This window comes from Ascaphus truei, chromosome 4 (genome assembly GCF_040206685.1).
Source record: "Ascaphus truei isolate aAscTru1 chromosome 4, aAscTru1.hap1, whole genome shotgun sequence".
Taxonomy (NCBI): Eukaryota; Metazoa; Chordata; class Amphibia; order Anura; family Ascaphidae; genus Ascaphus; species Ascaphus truei.
In genome coordinates this window covers 77,754,950-77,773,715 of record NC_134486.1, presented here as the reverse complement: position 1 = coordinate 77,773,715, position 18,766 = coordinate 77,754,950, and the positions used below count along the sequence as shown (strand labels likewise).

At 40.6% G+C, this 18,766-nt stretch overlaps 1 protein-coding gene across 3 annotated transcripts in view; it reads left to right on the top strand.

Moving 5' to 3' along the window:
* KIF16B (kinesin family member 16B) overlaps nt 1–18,766 on the top strand; it is a 318,925-nt gene that overhangs the window by 219,584 nt on the left and 80,575 nt on the right. Inside the window, exons 23-24 of one of the 3 annotated variants that reach the window (XM_075596068.1) lie at nt 9,439–9,561; nt 12,826–12,915. The exons of 1 other annotated variant lie outside the window; for it this stretch is intronic. In XM_075596068.1, the coding sequence (XP_075452183.1) occupies nt 9,439–9,561; nt 12,826–12,915 (213 nt within the window). Of the gene's footprint in view, nt 1–189; nt 698–9,438; nt 9,562–12,825; nt 12,916–18,766 lie in introns of those variants that run through there. One more of the 3 variants, XM_075596070.1, reaches the window with a different exon arrangement.

Genomic DNA, 18,766 nt, shown 5'->3' with positions numbered 1-18,766 from the left:
TTTTTCGTAGACGTTCTAATCTTTATAAGAAAATATGAATTAAAAAACCTGATTTGATTTTCCTTTTTTTTTCTAACTAGAACACAGTTATGTTTGATCTGCTTGCTATTTTTTGCTATCACTGGTGACATTATTATGTACAGTAAGTGTTTGCCGTAGAAATACAGTAACTCCCATTTCTCATTTCAGATAGCAGCGCTGTTGGCTACAGACCTGCTATGTGACCTTACAAATTTGATTTATGAATAGGGATTTAAAATGTGGATAACTTTGTAAAATATCTATCACCAAAGAATGTTCACCTGAAAAAATAGAACATTGTTTTTATAATATTAGATAAGTACGTTTTTTCACTATGGAGTGAAGGTATGTTTCAGAAACACATTAAATCTTATGTGAACCCGTACAAAGATGTTGGATGTAATCATCATTAGATGTATTCGTTTCTGGGTAAAAGTGCACAAAAATAAGAAAAAGACATGTCCTTTTAGTTGCACCTCAATCAAAGCGAGTCAAGTTTTGGCAAATCTTTTGACACAAAAATGTAGTAGAAGTTGATCAAAGTATAAAATATCATGATATTCTGTTACTTCCGTCATGTTTGGGGCTGATTATCTTTTGAAAATAAACTACTGTACTGTACATTTTGGTTCGGCTGGATAAAGGAAATACAAAAATAAAAAAGCAGTTGCGCTAATTTTGTGACTTTGTACATTTTGTGAGAACAGCATGGGTGAAACTGAATAAAAGTGATGTTTAGGTCTCATAACCATTCTTTTCAAATTATAACACATTGCGTTAGAGAATTATGTGAGTGAGAATATATAAATAAAAACTCCATACCTATGCATTGTTCTTGATGTTTGATAAAGTTGCATGTAACTTATCTTTGCAATGATGAAGTTCTCTGACACACTCTCTCTGACAGACCAACTCTCATACACTCCTCCCCCTGCCCGTGTGCATTGAGAGCAGGCGCAGGCAGAGCACAGGAGGGCTCCGACTAACTATGCCCCAGCCCTCACCTAGCTCCTCGCGCAGCCTCTGACTCCTGCTGTCTGATTACTCTACCCCTCTCTTCTCACTGAGCTGCGTAGCAGTGATTTGACCTGTCAATCACCACCGCCGGTCCCAGCTTGCCAGTTCCGGCTTTAGTGTCGTAGTGGTCAATCATCACGGCGCACAGCACTGCCACCATGGGGGGCTGGGGGTGGGGAAATTTTAGGCGCCCGAGATTTTTCATCCCTGTAGTTTAGACTGGACACACACAGGCAAGCGATAAAAAAAATTGCCAATTTTTTTTGGTGGTAGCCCAATTTTGCCAGGTACAGTATTAGTTTAATTGCATGTGAATAAGTAATTTAACAATACGTTCTCATGAGCATACGCCGCATTACAACTATTGGTGACATGTTACTGCAATAAAATGCACCTCATCACTTATACTGCTGGTAATGTAGCTTGAGTGAATAGGTAGATAAATAAAATTGTTGTTAAACACAAATAGTACCAATTATTTAATTAATCAACTTTTAGTGAATCTAGGACTGTATCATGGATGTTTTGACCTAATTTCTCCTGTGTGCATTATCTTTGGTTTTCTGTGAGTGATTACCAGACACACAATTATAGACTAGATGTAGAACTGTTATCCTTTTTTTAAGCATTTTAAGTACAGTAGGTTAATTGAATTGTTTTACCACATTTCCAAAAAATGCAATCCGAAAACATTTTATTTAATGAATAAATTATATGTATCATTAAGTAGATATGACCTGTAACTTCCTTTAAAGTTAATTTTGTTTAATAGCAAAATTATAATTTGTACTATACTATATCTCAGGTACCAGGGGATACTTGGAGCTTAAATTAACGCTGTTGAGCTACGGAGACCGTGTGTGTGTGTGTGTGTGTGTGTGTGTGTGTGTGTGTGTGTGTGTGTGTGTGTGTGTGTGTGTGTGTGTGTGTGTGTGTGTGTATATATATATATATATATATATATATATATATATATATATAGTGGTTGACAAATCACCAAAAAATCTACTCGCCACACAAAAAAATCTACTCGCCACCTACTGTAGTACCAAACGTGTGCTGCTTGGGCCAATATTTACTCGCCCGGGGGTTAAATCCACTCGCCCGGGGCGAGCAAATGTATAGGTTTGTCGAACACTGTATATATATATATATATATATATACACACACTGTAGTAATGATGTTGGGAATCATTGTAATTAGGTTAGTTCTGAAATTGTTGAGTCCTAGGTTATAAAATATTGTAGGTTCAAGTAGACAATGATGAGTAGATCATCTATCGTCATCGGTGAATCACACAATATCATTTTAGCCTAGAAGTGCTGAAATTTGCAGTTCTAATTCTTTCCATTCTACACTTCATATTAGTTTTTGACTATTCCACCCAATAGCAATTTACATAGTTGCACGTATGTAGCATCTCTACTATATTACAAGTTGAGTACTTGGTATACATACACTGGCGACACACTTTATTCGAGCTCGGCTAGTCCCACGAATTCGGGTATACCCGGGTGTATTGAGGTTTGTGACTGTTTTCTGCCCGAGTGCATTGCGTTATTTTCCAGGCAGGGATTGAAGCATTTTATTCCCGCTGGCTGCAATACTGCACAGTATATATATATATATACTGCATTACAATTCATGAATTTATGCCATCTGGTAGACACGCGAAGCATTGCAGCCTATTAAATCCTAATCATTATCATTTAACAGATCAGCCGCCCGTCAGCCAGGCATGAACCCAGGCTGGGAAGGCAAACACAACGGGGCTTGTCAGAGGTGAGGAGCGGCGCATTCCAGGTATCTGCCAGGTACATACTGGGTATTTGCTCGAATAAAGTGTGTCGGTGCAGTACTGTATATCATACATAATGTTTTCCACAATTTGTAAAAGATCTTGTGTAAAGCTTATATATAATACTTATTTCAGGGAGAAATTAAGTTGGCAATCCTGCCCATTTTGCCTATTGATTTTTCTTTTTACATAATTCGATCTGGGGGGTTCTCTGGAATCCCCTGGGTTCCGAGAGTCTTACGGTTTAGTTGCTGATGTTCCTTCCTTGATTTTAAAAGATGGCGCCTGGGTCATCCAAAAGGAAGCCACAATTTCACCTCCCACTGCGCCTTTCTAGTGACCTGCAGGATTTGGTGTCCATTCTGATTATCAATTCAGAGCTGAAGTCCATGCAAGTATACCAGTAAGAATCTCTGGGACTGGGGGGTGAGGGTCCCAGAGATAACAGTAGTGTATGTAGGTTAAACTTGATGGACACGTCTTATTCTAACCTTACTATGTAACTATGTAATTTTGGCTCTGTAGGATCCATAACTCAAAAACTGTATAGCAAATATTGAAAAAAATAACAAGGGGGAAGGGGATTACTGCTTGCTTTTCATTTGTAATTATTGGATGAGCAAAATAAACTAAGTTGCTGTGAGGATTCTCCTTCTAAAACATTATTTTGCTTAGTTGACTGTATCTGCTCACCCCATATACTGTACTAATTTTAACATAAACTGAGCATCTGATCTTTATTGGCCAGAGAAATCTTGATATTATTGGCGGCCCAATCAATAATACCGGGCTTTCGGTCTCTGGGGATAGCCATTCATCAAACTTCTTTAATCTGGTGAAAGATGGAGATGTGCTCTTCTAATCCGAATTAAACATTTGAGCACTCTGTCTGGATAAGGCTTCCAGCATTTCTCACAGCATTCCACATCTCATCAGAGAGGTTTACAAACTCTAGTACTGTGTTCCAATTCACTGATTGAGTACCATAAAATTTGCCTTCGGCAAACATTCTCTTTTCTAACACTTATGTGTGGAATTATGTGACAAGATTTATAAGGAAACCCTGGAAGAAATATCATATTGAAATGATTGACTGTATCAACCTTTAACGTTCTTTCAAAGCAAGAACTGTTAAGATTGTAAAGTGCGAGACTTGGGCTACAATGTAATATAGTGATAATTTGTTTCTTAAGCCGTTCTAGATACATGAACCGCTATTCACTTTCGTTAAATCGGCAACTCCCCCAGAAGCATGAGTTTTTACATGTCCACCTAAGCAAGGTTCATTAAGAATGACAAAAAAACGAAAATAAATAAATGAGAAGATAAATAAGGGTATTTTCATGTATCCTGATTAACCTGTAAATAGCCAAGACTGCAAAACGAGATTAACCCAACACCTACATGTAGTCATAGCCATAAATACGCATATTCTCTTCTTGCACACTAACTGCAGTAAAGACACTATTATAAGGCTAACTCAAACTTGTATACAGCACATATGCATTGCTGCGTGCCCGAACCAAGACCGCTATATTCCATTACCCTGGTTACAGAACTGGCCTGTTAGCCCAACCATTCAGTTGCCTATGCACTCAATTATGAGGTAACAAGAATTCACAAGACTTACAAACAAATACAGGAACAAAGAAAACTGATAAAGGTGCATATGCATATTGTAACAAATTCACAATCACTCGCGTTTAGATAAAAAAAAATCAGAATACTTACTTCCTGGTAAAATATTTGATAAATAATACATTGTGAGTTATCTCTCATTTTCAAGTATGTCCTGGGCACAGAGTTATGATAGTACATGGTTGCAGGGCCGCCGAGGGGGGGCGGGGGGGTAGCCGGGGCAAGAGTCCCGGGCCCGGTGGCTGCAGGGGACCCGGCGGCCAGACAAAAGTTGGGCCTTCTCGTGACCGCCGGGGCCCCGGCTCTCCCCCAGCTGCAGGCCTCCCTACTCACCAACTGTCCCACACGGGGCCCTGTGAAGTCAGCGTGTGCTGGAAGTAACCTGGGCTGGACTTCCAGCATGCGTCGGCATGAGAGAGGCCCGGCGCGTGCTGACGTCAGATGCTCAGTGTGGGACAGAGTGAAGGAGAGGCCAGCAACAGGGGGAGAGCCAGAGCACGGCGGCAAGGAGAGCTAAGACCCAACTGCTTTGTCCGGCCGCCAGGCCTCCTGCAGCCCCTGGGCCCCACGCAGTCACCAGGCCTGGCCAGATGTCTGACACCAGCCCCAAGGTGAGGGTTTATATGTATTGGGTTTTTTATTTATGTATTGGGTTTTTTATATGTATTGTTTTTATATGTATATGTATATATGTATTGGGGAGGTTTTATATATGTATTGGTTTTTTTTTCAATATGGATTTGTGAGGTTTATATTTTTTTGGGGTGTTTATGTATTTTTTAAATATGTTTGGGGGGGTTTTGTGGGTATGTATATATTTGGGGGGTGAGGATTTATTTTATTTGTATTTATTTTGGGGTGTTTTTTGGTATTCATTCTGTAGGGGGGATTGTGTGAGGAGGGGGGTTTGAGAAAGTAGGGTAATTGATGGATGAAGAGAAGCACGGGGGTGTGGGAGGGAGTGAGTAAGAGTGAGTCGCATGTGAGAGAATTACACCTTTAGAAGAGGGGAAGATGAGACTGAGGGGAGAAAAAAATGGGAAAGGGGAGGGAAATAGAGGGGCTCGTGAGGTGGGAAATGGGGGGACTCGCGTTACCGCCAACACATGGTGGGGGGGGGCCTTTGTCATAACTCTAGTCCAGGGCCCAGGGAAATCTGTCTGCATCATTGCATGGTTGAATTAAATGAACAGTGGTGATACATAGAAGAGGTAGGACTACCTGACGACTGAAGAAGACTAGACCAAAACCAGTAAATGGGCAGCAAATGGCTGACACCTTTTTGACTGCCGCCAAAGGCTGTCTGCATTTGGGGAGACACAGATGTAGGCTGAAGGTGTCCTTAATGAATTCAGCAGAAGTTTGAAATGCCTTTGTCCAGCGTCCTAAACACTGTAGGGGTTGGGGCTGACGAAACACATTGCAGCAAGAAATCCCAGATGTTAATGCTTAGCACGCTGGCTCTGTGCATGGGAAGCAGTTCTTGGGGAAGCCTTTCAGGTTTTGGGACGACGCAGATGTAAGCTGAAAGGGTTCTGAATTAATAACTTGTATAGATACACGCGTGATATCTGCTTACAGTTGCTAAAATACTGCCCCAAACAGACACCTACCTGCATACGACTTACACACAGCGATATTGACACAATCCTCTCACGTGAACACTCCTACAGCTCAATTCTTCAGTTATAAGCTATAAATTACAAGTTATAAATTATAAATATTCCTAACCTGTTAATAAATTGTGCAGGCAAGGAGTAACCTGACTTATAGCCAGACTGCTACCCTTACCAATTTGTTGGAAATACCCTCTACGGAGAGGGAGAATACCTCAACAGGTAAAAGTGATGCAGAAGTCTATAAACTAGACTTTAGAATGTTTACTGTACCACCAGCTACTACTTTTCCGTTTCCTTTTTTTTTGTTTTATTTTGAATGTATTAATGGCTCATCGAGTTATAGCACTGACACACGAGGGAGGGAACCCAGCCTGCAAGAGAGCTGGAACTAATCCACATATCAATCCACAATATCCTGACCCAAAGGCGACCTGCATCCTACAGAACCAATATATCTCATATGGTATCACACAGCTATAACATACAACACCCCTCAATCATGACATCCCTAAAAATAATATCCCTTAACATCAAGGAATTTAATAATAACAAGAAAAGAAAACTCGCCTTAAGAGAGTTCTGGGCAATGAGGCGATATCATATTTACACAAGTGACAAACTTTAAAAATAAATAAAAATAATTCTCTAAAACGGATTGATCTTAGATATACAACCAGCTATCTGATCTCTCGTCCTGTGGAAGAAACAAAAATGGCATAGCCATACTGATTCACACGTGTACCTATTCAAAATTTCTCCAAACCGTTTGATGAAAAAGGCAGATTTATCTTTGTCAAGGGGACAATGGGAAACAGGAAAATTACTCTTGCTAACATATACAGTACTATACACCCCTAACACACATCAAGAATTCTTCTTAGAGGAAACTGTACAAAAACTTGAAACCTTCAAAGAGGGCATAGTGATACTTGGGGATGATCTAAACACATGTCTCAACCCCTCCTTGGATAGGTCAACATATTAAATCTACAATAAGTAGACAAATCAGTGAAATTAATATGTTAATTAAGGAGTCACACTTATTGGATACATGGAGAATTCACAACCCCAGATCTCGGGACTGCACGTTTTATTCTCACCCTCATAACTCTTGCACAAGAATTGATTACCTCTTTATAGACCAGCACAACATGAGACTAATTAAAAAATCACGCCCCCATAGAAATAGATATATGAATAGACTATATAAACAAACCAGCATAGAACTGAAAAGATTAATGAATCTCTATTAAAAGACCAACATATCACGAACGAAGTTCGAACACATGATCGAGTACTTCCACAATAATGCTTCTCATAACACCCCTAAAACATACATGTGGAAAGTCCATACATTTGAAATAAGGGGGAAGTTTTATTAAGAGAGCCTAACAAAAAAAGAAACAAAGAACTAAAACAATAAATACCTTACTGGAACAAATAGAAATACTAGAAGCCCAACATAAAAGGAATCTAGACAAAACTACACAAATATAACTCGCTAGTCTCAAAGGCAAAGTCAGCACCTTCCTGAACCATAACATACTGTAGCACAAAAAAGGCTTTGGTTGAAACAAACATCCACAGGCAAAGCGGGTAAACTCCTGGCAAGATGGCTCAAACTAAAACAAAACTTTCAACATATTCATAACATTCGAAAGATGGGACAATCACTCACGACCCTCTGCTAATTAAGAATTTGCATCCTTCTATACCACCTACAAAGTAACCCTGCACAATTGCCACAACTCATCAGCGAACAAATCTCTCAGTACTTACTCCCTGGCTCTTAAAAAAAAAAACCTTCACAAAAATGCCAAAATACTGTAGACCTAGAGAAACCTGTAAGTATAAAAGAGATTGAAACAGTGGTCAATGAGCTACTGAATAGCAAGAGCCCAGGCCCAGATGGATATACTCATTAATATTATTAAACCTTTAGTGATACCACAGATGATATTAACATTAAATGCTATAAGAAATCAAAAATCTTTCCCCTCACAAACGCTAAATGCGCGCATTGATTATTCACAAACCTGGACCCACTGAATTGCTCCAGCTACAGACCAATATCACTTGTAAACGTTGATCTAAAAATTCTTATAAAAAGTAATGGCCAAGGTCAATAGGTTTCTACTGAGCCTCGTTAATCTAAACCAAGCGGAGTCTGCTAAGTATTAGACTTCAAATTCTATTATTCAGCTATGCTACTGTCCAGCATACTAGACTGGCATGCGAATGATCATAATAAATTATGGGTGCAAAAAGAAAAAAAAAAAAAAACTATTTAATCTGTACAATACTGCTGCTGGATTAATAAAACACACAGACCAAATATACCTAAAAATCACCCAACAATTACAGAAGTATTGAAGATATTGAACACCCTAGCCATTAAACACAAACTCACTTCCTTCCCATCACCCCTAACTCCGATACTAGATAAGGGGAGGGTTCAAAAACTGGCGAGAAGCAAAACATCCCAGAAAATCAGACCTCCTATCTTGACCAATTCAAAACATTCCCCTCACTAATAGAAAAATATCACTCGCTAGAATCTTCTTTCACATAAGTTCAACAGGACAACCCTCTCATTTAAAAGCTATCCCCCTCCCCCCCCCCAAAGCATTTAAATGAAATGCCAGGGGACCAGGCGAGGCCCCTGTAAATTCTCTTACGTCGTCTCCGACGGCACTTCTCCATGGCAACACGGCGTGATGGCAACACCATATGACTTGACCCCGTGGTGTCATTTGACGCCGGAGACTAGGTAAGAGGGGGGGGGCACAAGCAGGGGGGGTAGAGCAGACAGGGTGGTGCAGGGTAAAAAGTTTGCGCACCCCTGATCTAGAGGCCAAAGCAACATTGAGAAGACCGATATTTACAACTTGCTTTTTCTGACTCAAGGCATTATACATTTTGATCCGTTCTATTAACCAAAGAGACACAAATAAATGTAATGTAACGTGTAATCTATAAAACCGCTCTCGGCATGCGTGTACGTGCAGTTTAGTTTATCTAAACATTTTAAAAACACTCTAGTGTACAGAGCAATATAATACAGCATATTCCTCCAATCTATTACTATACATATATGCTTATATCACATGTATATTATAAGTTTATCACTTTCATACCTATAGTTTTGACCTGATGGCTTACATTCTTATAGGAAGGCAATATGCAAATGTATAAAGAAATTGTCAAATAATGCAACAGTTATGAAATATATATTTTGCCCAATTCCTTTTTGTACATTTACACATGTTGTTCATTTTTGTATAGCAGTTCTAAATTAATATTTTTTCCCTTTTTTTCCATTTATTTTTCCATTTATTTATTAGAGATTGATATCACGTTCATTGGGCATAAATCCAGATGATCTCAAGGATCCAGTCAGAATAAGTATTCCTCGCTATGTTCTTTGTGGACAAGGAAAAGATGAACATTATGAGTTTGAGATGAAGGTAAACATTTCTCAGTGTTTTCCTCTATTAGTTTTTTAAAGCCAATCTACCATCCTTTTGTAAATAGCCTCCTGCTTTGTTTACATTTTGTGAGCAATATATTTTTCATAAAGCTAAAAAAAAATAAACAAAAAAGATAATGTTATACAGGGTATTATAATATAAGTCTAACAAAGAAAATTGGACTATAGGAAAGGAAATCCCTGCCCTGGAGAGCCTACAATCTAAATTGTACGTTGGGAGACTTGCAGAGACAGACGGTTAGGGTATAAGTGCAGTAGATGGCAGTGTTCGGCCACAATCGTTGGTAGAAGCAACGATGGGTGTGTGACTGGAGCCATGAGTCTTGGCCAGTGTTTCTCAACCTTTTTTAACTTGTGCCCCCTTATGATGAACATATAAATCTCACGCCCCTTTGAAACCTGCCTCCCCAATAATTGTATTTGAAATATCAAGACTAAAAACAAATCAAAGCATTTAGAATTTTTTTTTACTTCGATCGTCAACATTTTTTACATTAACCATACATTATTTGTTTTCTATTCTTATGAATGTGAGCAACTAAGGCTGCTGGCTTGCTACACGTTTTGTATTCTGGGGTGTGTGGAAGATGGGGCACAACATAGGTCATTTTCAACGTCGAGCCTGTGGTGCTGCTGCTTTGTTTTTATAGCCACAAGTGCAGAAAAACACCCACACAGTGTAACTCTGAGATAAAGGAAAGATAAAAGGTGCACTACTGCACATCATAGGATGCTGCAATAAGCTGCGTACGTTCAAAAGTAAAGCAATAGGTATAATTGTGTTTGTTTTCCGGCCTCAAATAAAACAGATTATAATATTGAATATGTTTTTTCAAACTACGCAAGCCTCTCCTGAAATCCTGATATGCCCCTCTGGGGCGGTGTGCCCTACCGGTTGAGAATCACCTGTCTGGGCTATCAAAATGCTTCATTTAAAAGGTTTGTTTTAAGGTTTGACTTCAAGGTGGGGAGAGATGGTGCTTGGTGTATACTGAGTGTGAGTGAGTCCCACAGGTAATGGACAGTAAGGAGACAATGGCTTAAGGCAAAGTGAGAGCTTTGAGGTGAAAGTAGTGAAAAGGAGACTGTTGTTAGACAAACAGTACATGACATAAGAGATTTCAAATATGATATGTAGAGAGTCTGGAAGGTAATGAGGAAAATGTCAAATGATGCCAAACTTGATGGATAGCCAGAAGAGGAATTTAGGGAGATGATGATCAAGGACTGTTCTGGAGAAAGTGAAATAATTCCAACAATAGAATTCTGGATATATTCCATAGTAGAAATGTATAAGATTATTAGAATAATTCAGACAGGAGGTTAAGGGCATGCAGTAGCGTTTTAGCAGTAGAATGACAGAGGAAAGGGCGGGGCGGATCTTGGCAATGTTACGGAGGAAAAAGTATAAGAAGGAAAACCTGGGCACTGCGGATTTGTGCTTAGAACATTTATTCTGAGCCAATGATGTATGACGTTTCGGCCTCAAGGGCCTTTCTCAAATGCAAATGGCATTATTAGCTCCGTGGCTGATAGTTTACACTTCATACATAAACCTTGGCCCCTTGCAGACGCACTTACCAGAATGTCCTCCTACTGTCTGTACGTTCTTCCTACCTACCAATTAGATTGTAAGATCTTTGGAGCAGGGACTTCTTTTCCTAAATGTTACTTTTGTGTCTGAAGCACTTCTTCCAATTATGTGTTATTTGTATTTTTGTTATTCATAGGATTGTCAGGTGTATTACTGCTGTGAAGCGTTATGTACATTAATGGCGCTATATAAATAAAGACATACATGCATACGTACAATACTGACTCTTAAGGAAAGGTTTGTAAGAGGAATGCTAGAAATTAAGTAGTAAAGTATTACTCAAAGCCTTCTTTAACATACAATCTTGGAAACTGCATTTCAGATTTGTTACAAGACTGGATTGAAAATTGCCTGCTGATGCCTCGCAGTTTAACATAAATACACCAGTCTATAGCATTGGTTCCTTTTAGAGCTCATTGGCATGACCACATTATATTGTAAACAGCTGTGTGGTATAAATTATATGCATGGAAATGTAATCAATCATTTGATCATTATTTATATTTAACGGACACTCATACATACAATCCTTTGTAAAATTAAAGCATTTCTTAGAGTATTTGTAGATATATCTATATAATTTTGTAAATTTTTTTTTTCGTTTAACCTTTTGCGAAGGTGGAATCTTATGAAAACATTTTTTGCTTATGCGTTTGTTTTTTTGCTGATGCAGCTGAACCCCGTTATAACGCGGTCCTCGGGGTCCACAGAGTGACACCGCGTTATAACTGGGATCGCGTTATAAAATGTTGCCGCACGAGGTCTTACTGGCATCTGCAGCTTTCTCCTCTCTGTAGCTCTCCCTGCGTCATCAGGCTGCGTCCACGTGCGTGCATTTATGTAGACTTTTGGGCAGAGGAGAGTCACATGACACACACCCACACCCTACAACATGTGGAATTTTATTTATTTATTTTATAAACATTCAATGCTTTATTGCTAAAGGGCACACACACACACACACACACACACACACACACACACACACACACACACACACACACACACACACACACACACACACACACACACACACACACACACACACACACACACACACACACACATATACACACATATACACACACACACACACACACCAACCATGTGGGAATTGAACATGAATACATTTTATATAATACGATCTTTCATATGCTAGTACCAATTCCCTACCTGCTACACCACAGGATTGGTGTGATGAAAAAAAAATGGAGATGTTTTTAAATCAGGAGCCACGCTGTGACCGCGTTATAAGTGGAACCGCATTGTAGCATATCGCGCTATAATGTGGTTGAGCTGTACTTCTATACACTATTCATTACCATTTTAGTTTCCTCTTTTGATCACTGTAACATAAATTCAAATGCATAATAATTTTCTGTGGCTATGACCAGACTATTGTTTTGTTTTCTTATGTTTTGTTAGCATTGTTACACATGTCTATATTGGTCTTGACTTTGTTGCTTTGTGTGACATTTTAACCACAGAAATTTAGCAATAGAAATTCTAAAGCAAAAAAACATTAACGACAAAAGAGAAATTCTGTAGAATGTTTTTGTTGCAGTTCATTTTAATGCTACCTTGAGTTTTTAATTGTTAACATGATTTCAATTTTTTTTCAAATATACCTTGTTTTTCATGGCACAGATAACAGTCTTGGAAGAAACGTGGACCATATTTAGACGCTACAGCCGTTTCAGAGAAATGCATAAAACATTCAAAGTGAAATACCCAGAGGTATGGCCATTTTTTGTGGAAAAATATTGGACATTTTCTGAAACTTTGTTGAAATGCGTTCTACAAACATTGATGTATGTGTTGGTATCTACAGTTTATAAAGGAAGTACCCATTAAATGAAGTACCATGGTCCTGTAGGGACCTGTGGGAAGGGTTTTGAATCTGCCCCACTTGGTTCTCCTTTTGGTTTCAATTCTTTTTTTCCTCCCTTGTGTTTCCTTGCTTCCCAGCATTGGTTAGTATTTAGCCCCTTGTTTTTTTGTTTTTGTTTTCTGTAATTTCTGTGTAGACATTATCTTTTCATAGTTTTTTTTGTTTTTTTTTGCTATTTTTGAGTCCATGTTTCTCGTGTTTTTTTTGTTGTTGTCATGTTTTCCCTTTTTCTTGACACAGTTTGTGGATTTGTGTATTGTTTGTTCTCATGCATGTAATTTGTTCTAGACGATCTGTTGTGCCATTGGCGTAGTTTGTGTTTTTTCTTTATTTGCATTTTGTTTTTATTGAATATTTTTCGGATTAAATTTGGTAATGTTCAGTATTTTACTTCTTAGTGATTTTACTCTCTTTGGGGCTTACAGTATTCTGTAAACTCCATTTGTGCTGTACTATGCGATCTGCACTGAAAGCCCCAAGCCTGCTGCCTGGTGGTCATCTTTAACTCTGCCCTCTCCATCATTCCTCACGGTCTTGCCTTTTTCACCTCCAAAATATTGCTAGACTATGCCCTTTCCTCACTCACGCAACGAACAGCCTTATTCACTCACCTTCTCCTAGTTGGCATCCCACTTGTCTGCCTCTCTCCACTCTAATCCATTCAAAATGCTGCTGTCAGACTCCTCTACCTCACTCACTGCTTAACTTCTGCTGCAAAACTACGCAAATCCATACACTGGATTCCCATATCCTCTAGCATCAAATTTAAAATCCTTGTTCTGACTTACAAAACTCTCAATGATGCTGCCCCTCCCTCACATATCATCCATGAATAAAATCCATAAATGCCTCCTAAATTAGGCCCATGACATCTGCCTCTCCTCCTGCCTTCTTAACTACACTCACTCCTGCCTACAAGTCTTCTCCCATGCTGCCCACTTTCTCTGGAATTCCCTACCATGTACCATCAGACTCGCCCAAGGTTTCAGATTTTTTGAAAACTCACCTTTTCAAGGAAGCCTATTTGGCATACCCCAACATCTACCACCTACCCTCCAACCCTATTGGGGCCATCCGTGTGGCTCGACCGAAACTCTATGCTATCCACACCCCCAAACATTAATGGGATTAGCTGTGCGGCTGGACCATACTCTATCCTGGGGAGAAATGAGGTGAACAATCGCCTCAATGACGTGTGCTGCAGAGTATAGGTGTTCCCACAGCATAAGGATTCTCAACACTATCAGCATATGTCCGGAATATATGAAGCAATGAACGAAGTGATTAAAGTCCAATGACTAAAACCCCTAGTGTGGGGGACGGGTTAGCGGTGATAAGATAGGGATGACCGGGGGGTGGGGGTGGTCTCTTGACCGGCACCGGACCCCTTCAGTATGACTAGCCGCACATAAAACCAATCCTCCTGGGTCATTGCGTGTAAAATAAATCCACTTACTGCATCTGCATCTGGTGAATCCGGATGAAGCGTGCTTCTCGCTGCTCGTGATACACAGAGGGGAATACTTCTCACTGGGAGGAGAGAAGGGACAGTGGGCACTGCTCGGCAGATAGTAACGGCTGGACTGCGCTGGGTTAAAAAGTTATTTATTTAGCCATTTGCAAATATGAATAAAAAGGGAAGGTCCCCCGTAGTACCTCTAACGCGTTTTGCCCCTGTAGGGCTTTGTCAAAGAGGGTTTGCAAAATGGCTAAATAAATAACTTTTTAACCCAGCGCAGTCCAGCCTTTACTATCTGCCGAGCAGTGCCCGCTGTCCCTTCTCTCCTCCCAGTGAGAAGTATTCCCCTCCATACTCTATCCTGACGCATACTCTGTCCCACAATGAGCAGTCACTTTATCTTATATTTCAACATTGCCCTTATTCCCTCTAACCTTTCATGAGCAGGGCCCTCGTTACCTTTTGAATCTGTTTGTGCATATTTGTCCTTATTTAGTATGTTCTGTTTATGTAATTTACATCACTCTGTACCCCGATTGTACCGTGCTGCAGAATACGTTGGCACTTTAGAAATAAACGATGATGATAATAATAATAGAGTACAGTATGCAGGCTCTTATACAACTGAAGTGCTATTACAGATTACATTATTATGACATGTTGCCTATATCCTGCTCCTTGTATTCCATCACTATTGCCTACTAGTAACTTAAAGACTGTTTGGGGTTAGTTACTGAAGTCTTCCGTCTGCAAACCCTGAGCAAAACACAGCACAAGATTTATCAAAGGAAAGTAATGGCGGATTGGCTCTGAGAGTCAAGGCGGTGACTTAAAACAATGACACAGACTTTGAAGCAGGAGAATCTGGTTCAAATCATTAAGTCAGCTCATTGTAATCTGGGAAAAGTCACTTTTTCTCCCTCTAACTAGGGCACGAAGATTAGATTGTAAACTTGTCCGGGGTAGGATTTGTCCCTGCAAAATTCTATGCATAGCATTGTATACACTGGTATATACAAAGGGGTTTGGGGGAGGGGAAAGAGAATCCGTCAGTAAGCAATTGGAGCTTTTCCTTTGACAAATATCACGCAATTCTTTTGTTCTGGTTCTGTCCCAGTTGGACACTTTGTAAACAACCCCTTGTGCTAGTACCAGGTGCAATTTTTATGAAAGGTGTAATTTCAGCGTATATTTTACATAAATGTGGAAATGCATTAGAGATCAATTGTTCTTGTGTGGTGTAAAATAGCACTGAACCTTTTGCTCATGTGTAGTTCAAAACGTAAAATCCCACGAACAGGGCAAAAATGGCACATTTGTAGTGCAAAAAATTGTTGAGCTTCTTAAAATTACGAGTTTATAAAATCTTAACATTTGGCCCCTGGTGTTCTGGCTGGGGAGCTCTGAGGTTCCACGGGAGGTTGTAAGTAGTTCTATAGGAAAAACCCCATTGTTTTTAGTCTCTGAACTATAGTACTTTTTCTGAGCAAAACCACTAATTTCTTGCTACCAGAAGCCTTCTGGTTTAGGAGAAATTCACTGGTGAACTTCGGGTACAATTAGATTACACAACACATCATATCAATATTCCCCTCATTCATTGGCCTTATGGCAACAGAACTGCTGGCAGGTGTTTTTGTTTTCCTATTGCATTTCCTAATTGTGATAAAAAATCGGCAATCCTTCTCCAGGATGTCCTTGGTTTTTAAAAAAGATGAAAGAATATGGTAGATTACAGGTTTAATGCCTTCAGAAAATAATTTTATAGTTATGGTTACTATCACTGGGTAAATTCACTATTTCATATTTCGTTAACTTATTTTAGTTTGCTCATTTATTAACAAATAAGTGTTGTTTATTTGTTCTTCCTGAAAGTGTTAGCTAATCTTCCTAAAATTAATTACCTAAATTATATTAATACTAGCTTTTGTACCCCGCTGCTGGCACATCTCCCCGTGCTGCTGCCGCATCTCCCCTCGCTGCTGGCACATCAACCGTGCCCCCCCCCCCCTGCTGGTACATCTCCCCCTGCTAGCTGGCACATCTTCTCTCCCCCCCTTCCCCACACTGGCACATCTCCCCCGCGCATCTCACATCACACACACGGAGATACACACAGCCCCGATCCAGGCAAGGACACGCCCCCTCCCTTTGTAGCCACACACCCCTCCCTTTCCCCCCTCCCCCCCCCCCACTCCTGCTCTAACATTTTTGCAGGACACACGAAGGAAAATTAGAATGTCCATAATTTGGGAGGTGAGTCATATTGGAAGCTCAAAATAGTATATACATGACTTGCAGTGAGGCCCTCTAACAGAACACCAAGGAACCTGCTTCTATAACATTGGGTGGAGCTATATATACTCTTCTATCTCTCTATGGGGACATCACTGGTCATGACATATTGGGGAGTGCCTATCCCTTTTGCATAGTCATCCTACATCACATGATGGAGAGTGGCAATACCAGAGTGATCCCACCCGGTTAACCAATTAAGGCTGTTAACCCCTTGCATTACTTAGTAGTCCCCAGAGGGGACTTTTGTTCCTTTGATCGGAGGATCACTCTCAAAAAGGCCAATCTGCAATTTCGGATTTGTTTTCTTCAGACAGAGGGCAATATGTTTCCGGGTCGATTTTTAAGAATCCTGTAATAAAAAGTTTCTGGATTCAGCCAATAACTTGCACACTCTTGAGGCAGTAAACAGTCTTAAAGATGTAATCAAAAAGGGGTTTTACTTGGCTTACATTATGTTCTCAGTTACAGCTTGCACAGCTAAATAGCATACAACAGGAAAATGCTCCAAAGACCCGGGGAGGCCCCAGTCAGTCTAGGCTGATCCTGGGAGAGCGAGGGGATTTCTTGGCCTGGCACCTGCACGGTCAATGGAGAAGCTTCTGGCACTAAACCCAGCACGGTCAATGGAGAAGCTTCTGGCACTAAACCCAGCCAAGGCCCTTATTTATAGCATATTTTGTTAGGCTTCCTCCAATCAGTGTGGGCAAAAGAACGGGTGCGCACTCTTATCCAGGAAGGTATATATATGAAAACAAAAAGAACACAATAGTGCAACACAATACACAAAAGGAGAGAAAATTCAAATGATACTCAGAAGTAATGCTACTCACATTTTTTGAGAGTGGTAAAAGCCTTGTGGTTTTAAAGAGTAACCAACTCGGGTCGCAGATGGTCAGGAAAACCGGAGGGAGATGTTCAGGATATGGAAGAGAGGACACAGCATGGGCGTCCGCAGGAGGGGGCAAGGGGGGGCGCTTGCCCCCCCCTGGATCACTTGCAGCCCCGAGACCCAACCCAGCGTGCGCCAACCCAGGTTCCCCCGCACGTGCCTCCTTTCCCAGGCAGCAGCCGCAGGGGATGCTGGAGCCGCCTGCCAGTCTGACGTGTCCCCCCCCAGCCCACCTCCGCGCACCAACCCAGCAGCTGCTGTGGGAGATGCTGCAGCTGCCCGCAAATCTCGCCCCCCCCTAGCCACCCACCTCCAGGCGCCAACCCAGCAGCATCCGCGAGGGATGCAGCTGCCCACCGCCAGTCTCGCGCCCGCCTCCATGCGCCAACCAAGCAGCAACCGCGGGGGATGCTGCAGCCGCCCGCTAGTCTCACGCCCCCCCCCCCCTCCCTCCCTCCCAGCACTCGGGAATGAGGTGGCTCTCATTGGTAGCACTACCAATGAGTTAAAATTATGCCTCCACCCAAAAAAATTCTGCGGACGCCCATGGGACACAGTAAGTAATTTTCTTGCAAACGTCCAATGCAAGATCTATATTTTGTCCTATTTGAGATGAGATTTTTAATGTATTCAAGCTCGCTAAAGTATATTCCTGCTAAGCAGTTGGAACAGGATACAAGTTAATAATACACTGAATACAAGTTAATAATATCCGTCTTTTACAGAAAACCAATACCAGATCCTTGTCTATTTGACTTCCTGTTTATTTTTTTAACCCTGGCTCTTACAGTAGGAATTTACTGTACCTTCAATAGTATTTACTGTAACTCTCTCCACACACCATTGCTTTTATTTTCCAAATTTACTCTTGCATACCACCTATAATCCATATATTTTTATCTGCTCGTGTCTTTCCTATTTCTCCTACAGTTATTGCACCTCTCTTTTTACAATCATTTTTTTTTTGCATTGCAAAGCCAGTATAACCAACGTCGTACTGAGACGCAAAAGGTCAAAATCGCTGTCTTATTAGGTTTACTGGCTCTGCACG